The 18,176-nt window shown below is 52.5% G+C and overlaps 1 protein-coding gene across 1 annotated transcript in view; it reads left to right on the top strand.

Moving 5' to 3' along the window:
• Positions 1-9,863, top strand: part of smarcd3a (SWI/SNF related BAF chromatin remodeling complex subunit D3a) — a 34,861-nt gene extending 24,998 nt beyond the window's left edge. Inside the window, exons 10-12 of the mRNA XM_087986770.1 lie at positions 2,043-2,165; positions 6,679-6,780; positions 8,644-9,863. Of these exons, the coding sequence (XP_087842896.1) occupies positions 2,043-2,165; positions 6,679-6,780; positions 8,644-8,697 (279 nt within the window). The 3' untranslated portion in view covers positions 8,698-9,863. The remainder of the gene's footprint in view (positions 1-2,042; positions 2,166-6,678; positions 6,781-8,643) is intronic.
• The last annotated feature ends 8,313 nt before the right edge of the window (positions 9,864-18,176 follow it).

The raw sequence follows: 18,176 nt of genomic DNA on the forward strand, positions 1-18,176 counted from the left end.
TCCGTCCCCGTGTTCTGGGTCCGTCTCCGTGTTCTGGGTCTATCTCCGTGTTCTGGGTCTATCCCCGTGTTCTGGGTCCGTCTCCGTGTTCTGGGTCCGTCTCCGTGTTCTGGGTCTATCCCCGTGTTCTGGGTCCGTCCCCGTGTTCTGGGTCCATCTCCGTGTTCTGGGTCCGTCCCCGTGTTCTGGGTCCGTCCCCGTGTTCTGGGTCCGTCCCCGTGTTCTGGGTCTGTCTCCGTGTTCTGGGTCCGTCCCCGTGTTCTGGGTCCGTCCCCGTGTTCTGGGTCCGTCTCCGTGTTCTGGGTCCGTCTCCGTGTTCTGGGTCCGTCCCCGTGTTCTGGGTCCGTCTCCGTGTTCTGGGTCCGTCTCCGTGTTCTGGGTCTATCCCCGTGTTCTGGGTCCGTCCCCGTGTTCTGGGTCCGTCCCCGTGTTCTGGGTCTATCCCCGTGTTCTGGGACCGTCCCCGTGTTCTGGGTCCGTCCCCGTGTTCTGGGTCCGTCCCCGTGTTCTGGGTCCATCTCCGTGTTCTGGGTCCATCCCCGTGTTCTGGGTCCATCCCCGTGTTCTGGGTCTATCCCCGTGTTCTGGGTCTATCCCCGTGTTCTGGGTCCGTCTCCGTGTTCTGGGTCTATCCCCGTGTTCTGGGTCCGTCTCCGTGTTCTGGGTCTATCCCCGTGTTCTGGGACCGTCCCCGTGTTCTGGGTCCGTCTCCGTGTTCTGGGTCCGTCTCCGTGTTCTGGGTCCGTCTCCATGTTCTGGGTCCGTCTCCGTGTTCTGGGTCCGTCCCCGTGTTCTGGTTACCTAGCCGTGTTCTGGGTCCGTCCCCCTGTTCTGGGTCCATCCCCGTGTTCTGGGTCCCTCCCCGTGTTCTGGGTCTATCCCGTGTTCTGGGTCCGTCTCCGTGTTCTGGGTCCATCTCCGTGTTCTGGGTCTATCCCCGTGTTCTGGGTCCATCTCCGTGTTCTGGGTCCATCCCCGTGTTCTACGTCTATCCCCGTGTTCTGGGTCCCTCCCCGTGTTCTGGGTCTATCCCGTGTTCTGGGTCCGTCTCCGTGTTCTGAGTCTATCCCGTGTTCTGGGTCCGTCTCCGTGTTCTGGGTCCATCCCCGTGTTCTGGGTCCATCTCCGTGTTCTGGGTCCATCCCCGTGTTCTACGTCTATCCCCGTGTTCTGGGTCCATCCCCGTGTTCTGGGTCTATCCCCGTGTTCTACGTCTATCCCCGTGTTCTACGTCTATCCCCGTGTTCTGGGTCCATTCCCGTGTTCTGGGTCCATCCCCGTGTTCTACGTCTATCCCCGTGTTCTACGTCTATCCCCGTGTTCTGGGTCCATCCCCGTGTTCTGGGTCCATCTCCGTGTTCTGGGTCCATCCCCGTGTTCTGGGTCCATCCCCGTGTTCTACGTCTATCCCCGTGTTCTACGTCTATCCCCGTGTTCTGGGTCCATCCCCGTGTTCTGGGTCCATCTCCGTGTTCTGGGTCCATCTCCGTGTTCTGGGTCCATCCCCGTGTTCTGGGTCCATCTCCGTGTTCTGGGTCCATCCCCGTGTTCTGGGTCCATCTCCGTGTTCTGGGTCCATCTCCGTGTTCTGGGTCCATCCCCGTGTTCTGGGTCCATCCCCGTGTTCTGGGTCCATCCCCGTGTTCTGGGTCTATCCCCGTGTTCTGGGTCCATCTCCGTGTTCTGGGTCCATCCCCGTGTTCTGGGTCCATCTCCGTGTTCTGGGTCCATCCCCGTGTTCTGGGTCCATCTCCGTGTTCTGGGTCCGTCTCCGTGTTCTGGGTCCATCCCCGTGTTCTGGGTCCATCTCCGTGTTCTGGGTCCATCCCCGTGTTCTACGTCTATCCCCGTGTTCTGGGTCCATCCCCATGTTCTGGGACCATCTCCGTGTCCTGAGTCCCTCTCCGTGTTCTGAATCCCTCTCCGTGTCCTGAGTCCCTCCCCCTGTCCTGAGTCCCTCTCCGTGTTCTGGGATTATAGCGGTGTACCGGACTACGTTCGCCCGAGTTTGTGTCTCATTGTCACGTTGTTGTCATCATCAGATTCATGAGACGATCGAATCGATTAACCAGCTAAAGATCCAGAGAGACTTCATGCTGAGCTTCTCCAAGGACCCGGAGGGTTACATCCAAGACTGGCTGAGGTCGCAGAGCCGTGACCTGAAGGTAGGGAGCTCTGTCCTGAATCTTTCAGCACGGGGAGTGTGGGTGAGGTCACCACGAGCCTAGCTCCTGAGGCTGGTAACCTGGTGATGTAGGGAGGGTGACAGCCGCTGGAGAAATGTACATGTTACAGCTTTACATCCTGCAGTCATCAGGACAATTCACCTCAAAACCAAAACAACAAGGGGACCTGCATTTATTCTGGTTGGTTGGCAAGTGAGTTCAGGGTGGGAGAGTGTTCTGTTGTGGGTAAATCACCATAAGTTACCTTTAATTTGGCTGCTTATGAGGAAATCTCAGATAATCAAGTTCTGAAACAATAATTTAAATGTTATTGCATATAGCACCCAAAACAACACTCTTCTAGTAAGCAAGTTAAGCCTCACACACAGCCCGACTGTTACCTGTCCATGATGGGATTTAGCCACAAATCCAACCAACAGAGTCTGTCTCAGGAAGTGTCCATAGCTCGATCCTTGTGCATTGTTGTCATAGATTCATAGAGATGTACAGCATGGAAACAGACCCTTCGGTCCAACCCGTCCATGCCGACCAGATATCCCAACCCAATCTAGTCCCACCTGCCAGCACCCAGCCCATATCCCTCCAAACCCTTCCTATTCATATACCCATCCAAATGCCTCTTAAATATTGCAATTGTACCAGCCCCCACCATGTCCTCTGGCAGAATAAGAGACAGATCTCAGTAAAACATATAATCAAGAAAGAACCCACTCTACTCACCACTGCTATAATGCAAATTGAAGAATTTAGACCGTTATTTGTAGAATGCGAACATCCCTTACTTCACTGGCTATAAAACAATTCTGGCCCCATTGGTTTCAAATGGCGCGGCTAGTGCACAATTGTTTAATAATACGAGTTCGCACGAGAATGGAACCAACTGTGTACAGGGGTATTCCCCTTTCTCTGAGGTAACTGGGGACATTTCAGGACCAAGAGTGACCATCTTTGCGCCGTTTGTGAGTTTTTATGATCTACAGAAAGAAGTGATCTGATCAGGTTATCCTGGAGAATGGCCTAGACTGTTAAAGCTTGGCAGTTAACTGTCAATCATCATTTAACTGGTGCATTCTTCGTTGCAAAACCTCTACCAATCAGACGCTACTTGCCAACCAATCAGCACTTTCCTGTCATACAGTAGAGCCCAGAGCCATGAAATGGACTAAATAGACATTTTCTTAAATTCGTTCTCCCTTTCATTTTATTCCTTTATTATATTAAAATGGAAAGAGTTGTATTCTAAACTTCTTTTCTCTGTATTTTTTGAATTTATTCCAATGATTTGGTATTTATGAAGGTCTGTAATGCTGCACATGTTATTTCTTTAGTTTTAAATTCTTTTTCCTATTGAATTTGTACTCAAGCCCCTGCCCTCGGTACCTCGTACCTAAAATCACACTATAAGTGGCAACCGGGAAACGCCTCCCTCGTGTGAATACGCGCGACTGTAAAGTTAATTCGAATTCTAATTTGGAGTGATGTTTTGCACTTGAATTGGTGGTAATCTTGTCCAATGCCCCAACAAGTGTGAGAGGAACAGTTTGACAAAAATGGTTTCAGTGACGCACCCACTGGTACAGCCAAGGGATTAAATATTACAGGAGCATGTTACTGCAGAGGCTGGAACTGAACAGGAACCAGCCAGTGCAGGAGATCACTGTGGGTCAGGGAGCTGCGGTGAAGCTCTGAGGAAGAGGCATCTGGAGTGCAAATGTTAGCTTCCCCTCTGCCCGTGGATACTGTCTGACCCACTGTCATCTCCAGATTAAATGTTACAGACGTGCTGGAGCTCAGTGTCCCCCAACCCACCAGGTTAACGTCAGTGCCGGGAAACCTTGCAAAGCCAGAAGGAATCTGTTTCAGCCAGCGTGAGTTTAATTGACTCGATTGAATATTTTTAAATCAGTCTGTTCGAGAATGTTACGACAAAGCCTCTGGACCAGGTCTCTCGGTGCACTGCACAACAAGAGAGTCCCCGGTGTTTTGATTCTGTTACAGCACGTATGGATTAGGATCAGCCCCTCAACTCCTGCTTCCCTGTTCCCTAAGGTCATGGCTGGTCTGATTACTGCACCTTCCTGTTGACCTCTCACTAACCCGAGACCTCTCTCTGGCCTCCCCCTTACCGAGGGGCTGTCCGGAAGGAGAGTTCCCGAGATGGCCAAGCCACTGGGAGAAGGTGCTGATCCAAATGGCAGGCTCTGGAATCGAGAGCAGAGGGCCTCTCCCTGGTACGGACTTGGCAGGCTGGCACCGGACACAGCATGGTGGCCAGTTGGGTATTTGCACGAGGCAGGGTTTAGTTGATCCTGATCTGTATAAATGAGCTGGACCGTGGGTATTCAGGATACAAATGCAGAAGTTCTGTACTCTGATGTACTCTTCAGGGGTCAGTGCTCAGCACTAAGATGGAAAGGAAAGGCTGGTGAGAGGGCAGGAAGGAGGCGGGTGCAACTCAATGCAGGGAAGTATGAGGATTTACACTTTGAGGAGATAACCAAATAAGGGGACAATCCTTAGAGAGGGTGCAGGAGCAGAGGGAGCTGGGTGTATATGTCACTGAACATAGAAGGCGGGAGTACACGTGGAGAGTGCAATTAATAAAGCAGGCAGTGTCCTCGGCTTTATTAATAGGCAATAGAGTATTAGAGGGAGGAGTTGATGTTGAACTTGTATAAGACCTCAGCTGGAGTATTGTGTACATTTGTGGGCACCACATTCTAGGAAAGATGTGGATGTACTGGAGAGAGTGTAGAAGCGATTTACAGGTATGGTTTCAGGAAGGAGAGTGATGAGGATAGATTGAAGAAGTTAGGATTGGTCCCATTGGAAAGGTATTCAAAAACATTAGGGGTCTGGACAGAATCGTTAAGAAGCGCTGGAGAAACTCAGCAGCTCTGGCAGTATCTGTGAATATAACCCTTAGACAAATTCCCTCCAGACAATTCTTCACAGAGCTGTGAACCAGCGTCATTGGACACCACCTTTCAGTCGGTTTCCCTCTCCATGGATACTGTTAAAAATCACACAACACCAGGTTACAGTCCAACAGGTTTATTTGGAAGCACTGGCTTTCGGAGCACTGCTCTTTCATGAATACTGTCAGACCTGCTGAGTTTCTCCAGCAATTTCTGGTTTTGTTTCTGATTTCCAGCAACCTCAGTTCTTTGGTTTATCGTTAGGAAGAAACTGTTCTCATTGGTGGAAGGCCTGAGAATAAGTGGGTGTGGATTTCGGGTAATTAGCAGAAGAGCCGTTGGCGTCAGAGAGAAACTGATGTTGCCACATTGAGTGGTTAGGGTCTGGGACGTACTGACTGAGAGTGAGGTGGGGACAGGTTTAATTGAGGCTTTCAAAGACCAGTTTGGAGAATTATCCGGAGAGGAAATACGTTGAGTTCTATGGGTGAGATTGACTCACTAAGGTCCGCTTGCAGGTCACATAGAGCAGTCAAACAGACTCGGCAAAAGTGAGGACTGCAGATGTTGGAAACCAGAGTCTAGATCAGAGCGGTGCTGGAAAAGCACAGCAGATCAGGCAGCATCCGAGGAGCAGGAACATCAACGTTTCGGACAAAAGCCCTTCATCAGGAAAGATGACTGGCCTCTTTCTGTGCCGTAATGATTCTCGGATTTTCTTGACTTCAACACTTGCTCAAGGGAAAGAGAAAAGACAAAGGTCAGGAATGAGGTCACGGTGTTTCAGACTGAGAGTGAGCGGGCGGTGAGCTCACATTTGACCTGTACAAGGTGTATGTCCAGGCTGGGTGGGCTGAATGGCCTTGACCTGCTGCTGTCCACCAGCGGGTTGGTCATTTCTGGGGGGAGCTCCCAGCTGTTGCCTGTGATTGGTTACATCTCTCTGAGGGTCTGTCAGAGCATAAGGAGGAGAAGCCAGAGGAGGCCACTCGGCCCATTGTCCTTATTCCATCATGGTCAAACTTTAACTTCAGCACCATTGGGAGTGGGCATAGGGTGGGAGCAAAGTGACCGAAGCCACAGCAACCACAAAGGTATAGGGACCCCCAGACCCTCCCAGTGAGGGTAACCGGGAGGGGAGGGTAACCGGAGGAGAGGGTAACCAGGGGGAGGGCCAGGCACGGAGACTCTGGGAATGATGGAGATGTTTACGGTGAATGTTTTTGACGGAGAGAAGCTGCCCTCTGGTGGGGCTGGAGTCTGGACGAGGGTAAAGGAACCTTCGGATTGTGCACCTTCCCAGGTCTGACCCACCGAGCGCACGGTGAGGCTGGCAGCAGGGGCCAAACTAAACCCAGCGGCACGGAGATATGGCTCAGCCAAGATCTCATGGAATGGGTGGAATTGCTTTGATGGGCTGAAGGGTCTGTTCCTGTAGTTGAGAGGAGATGGTTGAGGCTGGGCGGAGGTGGGGGGGGGGGGTTAGTGAATTGGTGCCTCCTGGGGGGGTGAGGGTGGGTGAGAGAGCTGAGAGTGCTCGGAGATGACCATGGATGGGGTTTGTGTTCGAGCAGATCATGACGGACGTAGTCGGCAATCCGGAGGATGAACGCCGAGCGGACTTTTACCAACAACCGTGGTCCCAGGAAGCTGTCAGCAGATACTTCTACTGCAAGGTACCCCCCCCCCACCCATCGCAACACCCAAACCCCCCCCGCAACACCCAGACCCCCCCTCCCCACAACATCCAGAGCCCCCCCCACAACACCCAGACGCCCCCCCCACAACACCCAGACCCCCCTCATCGCAACACCCAGACCCCCCCGCAACACTCAGACCCCCCCGCAACACTCAGACCCCCCCGCAACATCCAGACCCCCCCCACAACACCCAGACCCCCCCTCCCCACAACATCCAGACCCCCCTCATTGCAACACCCAGACCCCCCCGCAACACCCAGACCCCCCCCCACAACACCCAGACCCCCCCCCACAACACCCAGACCCCCCTCATCGCAACACCCAGACCCCCACCCCCACAACACCCAGACCCCCCTCATCGCAACACCCAGACCCCCCCCGCAACACCCAGATCCCCCCCCACAACACCCAGACCCCCCCACCCCCTCAAAAACCAGAACCCCACCCCCACAACACCCAGACCCCCCTCATCGCAACACCCAGACCCCCCCCCGCAACACCCAGATCCCCCCACAACACCCAGACCCCTCCACCCCCTCAAAAACCAGAACCCCACCCCCACAACACCCAGACCCCCCTCCCCATAACACCCAGACCCCCTCCACACAAAACCCAGATGCCCGCAGCCCACACAACACCCAGACCCCCCCACAACACCCAGAACCACCCACTCCCACAACACCCAGACCCCCCCACAACACCCAGAACCGCCCACTCCCACAACACCCAGACCCCCCACCCCCACAACACCCAGACCCACCCCACCCCCACAACACCCAGACCTGCCCACCCCCACAACACCCAGACCCGCCCACTCCCACAATACCCAGACCCCCCACCCCCACAACACCCAGACTCCCCCTCCCCACAACATCCAGACCACCTCCCCCACAACACCCAGACCCCCCCATCGCAACACTCAGACCCCCCCACCCCCACACCACTCAGACCCCCCACCCCAACACCAACCCCCCACCCCCACAATACCCAGACACCCCCCACCCCCCAACACCCAGACCCCCCACCCCCTCAACACCCAGACCCCCTAACCCCACAACACCCAGACACACCCCACCCCCATCACCAGACCCCCCACCCCCACAACACCCAGACCCCCACCCCAACACCCAGACCCTCACACCCCCACAACAACCAGACCCCCACTCCCACAACACCCAATCCACCCCTCCCCACAACACCCAGACCCCCCTCACAACACTCAGACCCCCCCACGCCACAACACCCAGACCCCCCCACACCACAACACCCAGACCCCCCCACACCACAACACCCAGACCCCCCCACGCCACACAACACCCAGACCCCCCCACCCCACAAAACACCCAGACTCCCCCACGCCACAAGACCCAATCCACCCCTCCCCACAACACCCAGACCCCTCTCCCCACAACACACAGACCCCCCCGACACCACAACACCCAGACCCCCCCGACACCACAACACCCGGACCCCCCCAACACCCGGACACACCCACCCTCACAACACCCAGACCCCCCCCACCCCAACACCCAGACCCCCCCACCCCCAACACCTAGACCCCCTCCACCCCCAACACCTAGACCCCCTCCACCCCCTCATTGCTTACCCCAACACCCCCCAGTCTCCCCACTCCTCCACCCTGCCTTCCCCTCCCAGCTTCATTGTCAAACATCAGCTCATTATCTCGCTGACTGTGCAGAGCAAGATCCCACAACAATGAGCTGATGTGATTCTTGTGATGCCCTCACTTAATCCATTGGCTGTGATTGGTGTCTGTTGTAGGCGCTAGAGAAATGCAAGTTTTTGTCATTTCTAATGAGTCCTCATTTCCTCCTTCAGATACAACAGCGAAGACAGGAACTGGAGCAAGCCATGGGAGTGCGCAACACCTAAAGCAATCCCTTGGAGCTTTGTCACCACTGGAAGAGACGCGACACTGCCGCCCAGGACAATGTTATCGACAGGAGCCAGCCTCCTGGCACTGACCCCTTCCCATTCGCTTGCTGTGTACGTTGGGTCTTGCACCTTCACTTCCTGACTCCCTCCACCCCCTCCCCCTCCATACCGTATTGTGGACCCCAATTGACTCTTCCCCTCCTATCCCAAGAGTGTCTGTCAGCTGGCTATTTGGCTGTGTAGGGCGTCTCAGCCCAGATTGATCCAATGGTTTCATTCCTGTCTCCTGGTGTCAGCGGGTGGTGGATGCCCGTGGTTGATGCTGAGGACCCCAGTGCAGAGTGGGATCAGGGAGAGAGGAGACACAGGTGACGTCATCCTTCCTCCACCAGCACTGAGGCTGCAGTGTTTCCTGTGCACACACTCTCTCACACTCACACTCACACACACTCTCTCACACTCACACCCACACTCTCACACTCACACACCCACTCTTTCACACCCACACACACACACACCCACACTCACACACCCACTCACACCCACTCACTCACACACCCACTCTCTCACACTCACACACACACACTCACACACACACCCACACTCACACACCACTCTCTCACACACACACCCACACACACACCACTCCCTCACATTCACACACACACACACCCACACTCACACACCACTCTCTCACACTCACACACACACCCACACTCACCCACACTGACACACCACTCTCTCACACTCTCACACACACACCCACACTCACACACCACTCTCTCACACTCACACACACACACCCACACTCACACACACACCCACACTCACACACCCACTCTCTCTCACACTCACACACCCACTCTCTCGCACGCACACTCTCACACACACTCTCTCTCTCACACCCACTGTAATGGGGGTGGGGGAGCTAGTTCTTTCACTATATCCAAACAAAGTCAGCCAATCACAGGGCACAACCACTGGAGTCAACCTCCCCTCCCCCTCTGTCCCCCCCTCTCCCTCTGTCCCCCTCCCCTTTCCCTCTGCCCCCCTTCCCTCTGTTCCCCTCTCCCCCTGTCCCCCTCTCCCACTGACCCCTTCCCCTCTGTCCCCCTCCCCCTCTGTCACCCTCCCCCTTCCCCTCTGGCCCCCCTCCCCTCTCCCTCTGTCCCCCTCCCCCTCTGTTCCCCTCCCCCTCTGTCCCCCTCCCTCTCTGCCCCCCTCCCCCTCTGTCCCCCTCCCTCTCTGCCCCCCTCCCCCTCTGTTCCCCTTCCCCTCTGTCCTCCTCGCCCTCTGTTCCCCCTCCCCCTCTGTCCCCCTACCTCCCTGTCCCCCTCCCCCTCTGTTCCCCTCCCCCTCTCCCTCTGTTCCCCTCCCCCTCTCCCTCTGTTCCCCCTCCCCCTCTGTCCCCCTACCTCCCTGTCCCCCTCCCCCTCTCCCTCTGTTCCCCTCCCCCTCTGTACCCCCTCCCCTTCTGCCCCCCTCCCCCTCTCGAGTGTGAACGTTCTTTGATTCAGTCATGTAGTGTGGGGGTCACTGACTGGGCCCAGCATTTTTACCCATCCCTAGTTGCCCCTTGAGAAGGTGGGGATGAGGTGCCTTCTTGAACAGCTGCAGTCCATGTGCTGTAGGTAGACCCACAATGTCCCTTAGGGAGGGAATTCCAGGATTCTGGGAGTCTGAATGAACGGTGATATATTTCCAAGTCAGGATGGTGAGTGGCTCCGAGGGGATCTTGCAGGGGGTGGTGTTCCCACATATCTGCTGCCCTTGTCCTTCTAGATGGAAGTGGTTGTAGGTTTGGAAGGCGCTGTCTGAGGATCTTCGGTGAATCTCTGCAGTGCATCTTGTGGATGGTACACGCTGCTGTTACTGAGTGTCGGTGGTGGAGGGAGTGTGGATGGTACACACTGAGTGTCAGTGGTGGAGGGAGTGTGGATGGTACACACTGAGTGTTAGTGGTGGAGGGAGTGTGGATGGTACACACTGAGTGTCAGTGGTGGAGGGAGTGTGGATGGTACACACTGAGTGTCAGTGGTGGAGGGAGTGTGGATGGTACACACTGAGTGTCAGTGGTGGAGGGGATGTGGATGGTACACGCTGAGTGTCAGTGGTGGAGGGAGTGTGGATGGTACACACTGAGTGTCAGTGGTGGAGGGGATGTGGATGGTACACACTGAGTGTCAGTGGTGGAGGGAGTGTGGATGGTACACACTGAGTGTCAGTGGTGGAGGGAGTGTGGATGGTACACACTGAGTGTCAGTGTTGGAGGGAGTGTGGATGGTACACGCTGAGTGTCAGTGGTGGAGGGAGTGTGGATGGTACACACTGAGTGTCAGTGGTGGAGGGAGTGTGGATGGTACACACTGAGTGTCAGTGGTGGAGGGAGTGTGGATGGTACACACTGAGTGTCAGTGGTGGAGGGAGTGTGGATGGTACACACTGAGTGTCAGTGGTGGAGGGGATGTGGATGGTACACACTGAGTGTCAGTGGTGGAGGGAGTGTGGATGGTACACACTGAGTGTCAGTGGTGGAGGGAGTGTGGATGGTACACACTGAGTGTCAGTGGTGGAGGGAGTGTGGATGGTACACACTGAGTGTCAGTGGTAGAGGGAGTGTGGATGGTACACACTGAGTGTCAGTGGTGGAGGGAGTGTGGATGGTACACACTGAGTGTCAGTGGTGGAGAGAGTGTGGATGGTACACACTGAGTGTCAGTGGTGGAGGGAGTGTGGATGGTACACACTGAGTGTCAGTGGTGGAGGGAGTGTGGATGGTACACACTGAGTGTCAGTGGTGGAGGGGATGTGGATGGTGGTTGCTCTTTCCTTCACTTCATGTCAGGGAGTATTTGCTGTGACTGTGAACAACTTCATTATCATTGGATCATGTGATCACAAGGACAGGGGACAAACTCCATCAGAGTCACAGAGATGTACAGTACGGGGTGTAGACCCATAGACCAGTCCAACCCGTCCATGCCGATCAGATATCCCAACCCAATCTAGTCCCACCGGCCAGTACCCGGCCCATATCCCTCCAAATCCTTCCTATTCATATACCCATCCAAATGCCTCTTAAATGTTGTAATTGTACCAGCCTCCACCACATCCTCTGGCAGCTCATTCCATACACGTACCACCCTCTGCGTGAAAAAGTTGCCCCTTAGGTCTCTTTTATATCTTTCCCCTCTCACCCTAAACCCATGCCCTCTAGTTCTGGACTCCCCGACCCCAGGGAAAAGACTTTGTCTATTTATCCTATCCATGCCCCTCATAGTTTTATAAACCTCTATAAGGTCACCCCTCAGCCTCTGATGCTCCAGGGAAACAGCCCCAGCCTGTTCAGCCTCTCCCTGTAGCTCAGATCCTCCAACCCTGGCAACATCCTTGTAAATCTTTTCTGAACCCTTTCAAGTTTCACAACAACTTTCCTAGAGCAGGGAAACCAGGATTGAATCCAGATAATTTCATTCAGCCGTTTCCATAATAATGCCAACAGTTGTGAGGGGGGGGCATGGGGAACTGAAGGCACATTTGTCAGGACTTGATGTCAGACCCCATGGTGTCTCTGTCTTGGGAACATTTGGTGGCAGTGTTGAAGAAGTTTTACTTTCAGTTTAAAAGAGTAAAGGAGCTTTACTTTCTATTTAATACAATAAACGGAGCTTCACGTTTAATTTGGGAGATTAAATGACGTTTTCATTTCAGAGGGAGCTGGCTGGAGCCCCGGCTGCTGTCTGTTAGGTATTTGCTGAGGATTCTGTAGCTGTCAGTGTGTCCCTTGGCACTCTCGCTGCTCGTCCAGAATCAAGCCACTCCCTGCCAGACTGTTGCCATGGTCACCATGAGTAAACGTCTTTAATACCAGGAGGTGTCTGGAGTGTTTTGCAGGGACTGGAGCCCTGGGCTCAGGCTGTGTTTAAGCAGCATCTCAGGCAAACTGTTCCTCATGTCCACATGCTGCTGTTAGACTCTGAGGCTCTCAATGTGATCCAAGCTTTGCCTCGAGAAACACCATGAAGCTTCGGAGAGACGGTGATGGAGCTGAAGCTGCGATCATTTAGCTCCATGCTGCACTGACACCACTGGGTGTTCTTTCCAAGTGACTCCATTCCGGTCCATAGCAGTGATACTAGTCGGTCACAGCGATGCATTCACAGTGCCTACTACTCTCTGGGACTGCAGCAGATTGAAGAAAGCGGCTTAGCCCCACCTTGTAGAGACAGATGACCCAGCACCAAGGGATAAAGGTCTGTTACCACCCCCTCCCCAAAACCCAGTCTGGGCCCATGTGGGGTCTCCCAGTATGTCGGAATTATACTGTCATTCTAACAAATTAAAAAACCCAATCTAAATGATGGCAGGCACTGACGATCTGAAATAAGAGCAGATGATGTTGAGAACTAAGCAGAGTTAACATTAGGAGCACGGTGAGCCCTATTTGAAAGAGGAATTGTTAACTCTGTTAAAAGAGCCATCAGCTTCCAGAAGTCCTTGGTCATTGTGGTTGTCAGGAAGTGCCACATTCCCACGCAATGGGTGGAATTTTCTCCCATTGCTGTACCCTCACTGCTGTCCTGAATCTCTGAACCAGGCGGCTTGGCAATGAGACCATGCTGAATAAAGCTTTTCTTGGTCCCAGGCTGTGTAACAGGATCAGGGCAGAGGGCCAAGTCATTTCAATGTTACTTCTCAGAATGTGTGGATTGCAGATAATCCCAGGGTTTACAGACAGGAAGGTGGGAAACAGTGATGGGGAGTCTGTGGGACATTCCCATGAAGATTATTGATGAGCTATCCCAGGATTCTGGCCCAATAGCTATCACACAGTGGCTACCTGGTGGAGGGAAACCCAGTGGATGTCCAACTGGGTGTGCTCATGTCCCAGGTTCATTCTACTGGTTCCTGGGATCAGGGGCGACCTTACAGAAGGAAGTTTGGCTCTGAATCCATTGGAATGGGAGATGATCTTATTGAAAACTACAACATCCTGAGGGGATTGAATAGGGTAGATTGTGGGAGTACAGTTCCTCCTGTGGCCGAGTCAGAAGGGGAGGGGGGGGGGGGGGGTGGGTACAGACTTAAAACTGTGGGCTCCCCCATTTAAGACAGAGATGAGAATTGTTTCTGTCTGAGGATCAGGACTGTTGGACGGAGATTGGTGGAGGCAGGTCATTGAAGACATTTAAAGCTGAGTTTGAGAGATTCCTGACTGACAGAGGTGTCAGTAGTAACCAGACTGGAGTGGAGTTTGGCCGAGCTTACTGAATGGGGGAGCAAGCTTGAGTGAACTCTCCCTGCTCCAGTTGTGTTTCTGTTGAACAGCACAGTCTTGCAGAGTAAACATGGTGGTGTTATATGAAATGCAGCCATGGGTGTTCCCCAATATCCAGAGCTCAGACTGATGGGAGCACAATGAGAGTGTGACTGAAACATCTGCCCTTTGGGAAACTCCAGCTGCTTCCTTCCTGTAGCGCCAGCTGAGCTTGTTCGTCTCGTTTATTCTGGTGTATTCTGGATTATTGTCCAAGCAGTTTCAAAGCTGCTGTGTGTTAACCTCCCTGTTAGAGTCGCAATGTTTTGACCCCAGTCTTGTTTGTACTGTACAAAGCTATGTTGCTTTCTAGCCAAGTGCATTGTGCAGGTCCTTCCCAAATAGACTCGCTCATCTGCAATGTTTGATAATGTAACTGTGAACTCGCTGGATATAACTCTGTATTATACTTCGGGTGGGAATGGGCAATGTTGGGGTGGGGATGGACGATATTGGGTTGGGGGATGGACAATGTTGGGGTTGGGGATGAACGATGTAGGGTTGGGGGATGGACGATGTTGGGGATGAACGATGTTGGGTTGGGGGATGGACGATGTTGGGAATGGACGATGTTGGGGTGGGGAGGGGAAACTTTTTTTGTTGAAGTGGAGACTAGATTATACAAATAAGCTGTTAACTTAAATTAAAAAAGCTTTGGTGCTCAAGTGTTTGTGAAAACCTTTCATGTGCTCCCAGGATGTGGGACAATACTCTCTGTGGCAGAGTCACTAACCCTCGCCCTGAGACAGAGTTGGAGAAACTCAGCAGGTCTAACAGCATGAAAGAGGGAGTCAAAACATGTGGCAATCGAAAAACACAGCAGGTCAGGCACATCCGAGGAGCACTAGATTTGACGTTTCCGGCATAAACACTTCATCAGGAATGTGGAGGGGGTGGGGGAAACTAGCTGAGAGATAAATAGGAGAGTGGGGGTGAGGCTTGGGGGAAGGTTGCTGGGAAGGTATAGGTAGATGAAGGTGGGGGTGATGGTGATAGGTGGAGAGCAGGGTGGAGTGCATAGGTGGGAAGCAAGATGGAAAGGTGGGACAGTTCAAGAGGGTGGTGCTGAGTTGGAGGGTTAGATCTGGGACAAGGTGGGAGGAGGGGAAATGAGGAAACTAGTGATGTTGGTGCTATGTGGTTGGAGGGTCGCAAGACGGAAGGTGAGGCGTTCTTCCTCCAGGCGTCGGGTGGTTTGGATTTGGCAGTGGAGGAGGCCCAGGACTTGCATTTCCTTGGCAGAGTGGGAGGAGGAGTTGAAGTGGTTGGCCACAGGGCAATGGGGTTGTTTGGTACCTGTGTCCCAGAGATGTTCCCTGAAATGTTCTGCAAGTTGGCATTCTGCCTCTCCAATGTAGAGGAGACCACATTGAGACCAACAGACACAGTAGATCAGGTGTGTGGACGCCCCTCATGATATTATAAACCTCTATAAGGTCACCCCTCAGCCTCCGACACTCCAGGAAAAACAGCCCCAGCCTGTTCAGCCTCTCCCTTTAGCTCAAACCCTCCAAACCTGGCAACATCCTTTTAAGTCTTTTCTGAACCCTTTCAAGTTTCACAATATCCTTCTGTTAGGAAGGAGACCAGAATTGCACGCAATATTCCAACAGTGGCCTAACCAATGTCCTGTACAGCCGCAAAATGACCTCCCAACTCCTGTACTCAATGCTCTGACCAATAAAGGAAAGCATAGCAAACACCTTCTTCACTATCCTATCTACCTGTGACTCCACTTTCAAGGAGCTATGAACCTGCACTCCAAGGTCTCTTTGTTCAGCAACACTCCCCAGGACCTTCCCATTAAGTGTATAAGTCCTGCTCTGAATTGCCTTTCCAAAATGCAGCATCTCGCATGTATCTAAATTAAACTCCATCTGCCACTCCTCAGCCCATTGGCCTATCCGATCAAGATCCTGCTGTAATCTGAGGTAACCTTCTTCACTGTCCATTACACCTCCAATTTTGCTGTCATCTGCAAACCTACTAGCTATAGCTCGTATGTTCACATGCAAATCATTTATATAAATGAGGAAAAGCAGTGGACCCAAGTAGAAAAGGGTGAAGAGAAGGAAATGGGACTGAAGGGAAGGTTAGAGCCCACAGGGAGCGGGAATGGTTGTGGAGAAGAGAATAGAGCTAGAGTTGGTGTTAATGGCAGAATATAGTTCAGCTCTATGGAAGCAAATCTAAGAAAACCAGACTATCTCAAGGCAAGGGGAAGGATATAGTTGCTTCATGGTTTGAAATTGCTGAACTCAATGTTGAGCTTAGAAAGCTGTATAATACCTAGATGGAAAATTTGTGAGTTCTTTTCTCCCCATTCAGGAGATGTGGGCATTGCTGGCTGGGTCAGTGTTCATTGCTCATGCCTAGTTGCCCCTTGAGAAAGTCTCAGTTAACTGTCTCGAACCGCTGCAGTCCATGTGCTGTAAGTGAACCCACAATGCCCTTAAGGAGGGAATTTCAGAATGTTGATGCAGCGACAATGAAGGACCAGTGATATATTTCCAAGTGAGGGGCTTTGAGAGGAACTTGCAGGGGGTGGTGTTCCCACATATCTACTGCCCTAGTCCTTCAAGGTGAGACAGAGAAGGTAAGAGTTAGTGGTGGACCAGATGGGGGTGAGAGAAGGATGAAAATTGGAAACAAGACAGATTATCTTTCCAATTCCAGATGAGAGCGGGAATCGGCAGCGATAAAAGTCAACAATTTACTGGAGAAAGAGTTGTGGCAGGGTGGAAACTGGAACAAGGAAGGTATGATATACCTCACAGACATCACTAGGGCCAAAACAGGTTTCTACGGCTACACTCATTTAGAGGAAGTGAGACAGATTAAAGGAGAAACTGACGAGAGGGCAAGCTCAGCCTGACAGAGGAGTGGGTAGCGGTTGGGAACTGTTCATGTCTCCATTCAGGGAAGTAGTGGAGAATCCTAGAATGGCCTCAAGATGGATAGAAGAGGTGTGGCAGGATGAGATTATCTTGATCAAGAAGACACGGTGGTCAGGGCAGCTAAGTGGAAACGCCATGAGTTGTCAGAACCACGAATGTTGAAGGGACGACACTGGATGAGGGGAGAAATGAGTCAAGGAAATAGGTTCAGAGAAATACAAGTGGCTGATGTGATGCTGACAGATCACAATGAAAGAGATCAAGGGCATGTAAGAGGCCAGAGGGAGGGGGGAGGTTGGAGATGGGTGAAAGGGTCTGTGTGGCAGGAAGAGGACTCCTGTTCAAAAAAGTGGGCACAGAGATGAAAGTGACAGAATTATAAGACGTTGAGGGTTCACATGCATGATTCTCTGTCGGTGGCCAGGCAAATTGAAATAGTTATTAAGAAGGCATATTCGATCCTTGGGTTTATAAAGAGACAGAGTATAAAAGCAAGGGTATTATGCTACACCACTACAAATCATTGGCCAGATCACATTTGGAGAATTATGTTTAGTTCCATTCACCTAAGTTAAGGAGGGATATTAAGGAGAGTTCAAAGTAAATTACTGAAATGATACTAGAAATGAAGGATTTTAGACACAAGGAAAGATTAGGAGATTGAGCTTAGAAAGCATTTCTCCTGATGAAGGAGCAGCGCTCCAAAAGGTTGTGATTTCAAATAAACCTGTTGGATTGTAACCTGGTGTCATCTGACTTCTGACCTTATCTACCCCAGTCTAATAGCAGCACCTCCACATCAGGGAAAAGGTGGAAAGTGGAGTTGATGATGATCAGATCAACCATTGAATGGCACAGCAGACTTGGGTTGAATGGCCTACTTCTGCTCCTAGGTCTAAGGCCTTAAGGAGTCCTTTGCTGAACACAGATTATTCATCAGGAAGTCAAGGCCAGAGGATATAGTGAATGTGTGATGAGAGTTGTGACTGGGAGGAGAATGGGCTCAGGGGGGTGGGATGGGAGGAAGGATCAGGAGAAGCACTGATACCCATGGATTTGCATTCCTCAACATCTGGAAAGGGGAGAGAAAGTTTCGTGTTGAGGCTTTAGAGGAGATACAGAATAAGAAGACCTGGGAATTGGGTCAGTTTTGAGATATAGTGAGGCAGTGATGTTGGTCAGGGTGAGAGTTTACATCTGGCATTCAGTGTGGTTCTCAGGATGAGGGGAAGCAGCTGTCTGAGGAACTTGCAGCAACTTGT

Source organism: Chiloscyllium plagiosum, unplaced genomic scaffold, assembly GCF_037043375.1.
Source record: "Chiloscyllium plagiosum isolate Xiang-an unplaced genomic scaffold, Cpla_swu_hap1 HiC_scaffold_4, whole genome shotgun sequence".
NCBI classification, from domain to species: domain Eukaryota; kingdom Metazoa; phylum Chordata; class Chondrichthyes; order Orectolobiformes; family Hemiscylliidae; genus Chiloscyllium; species Chiloscyllium plagiosum.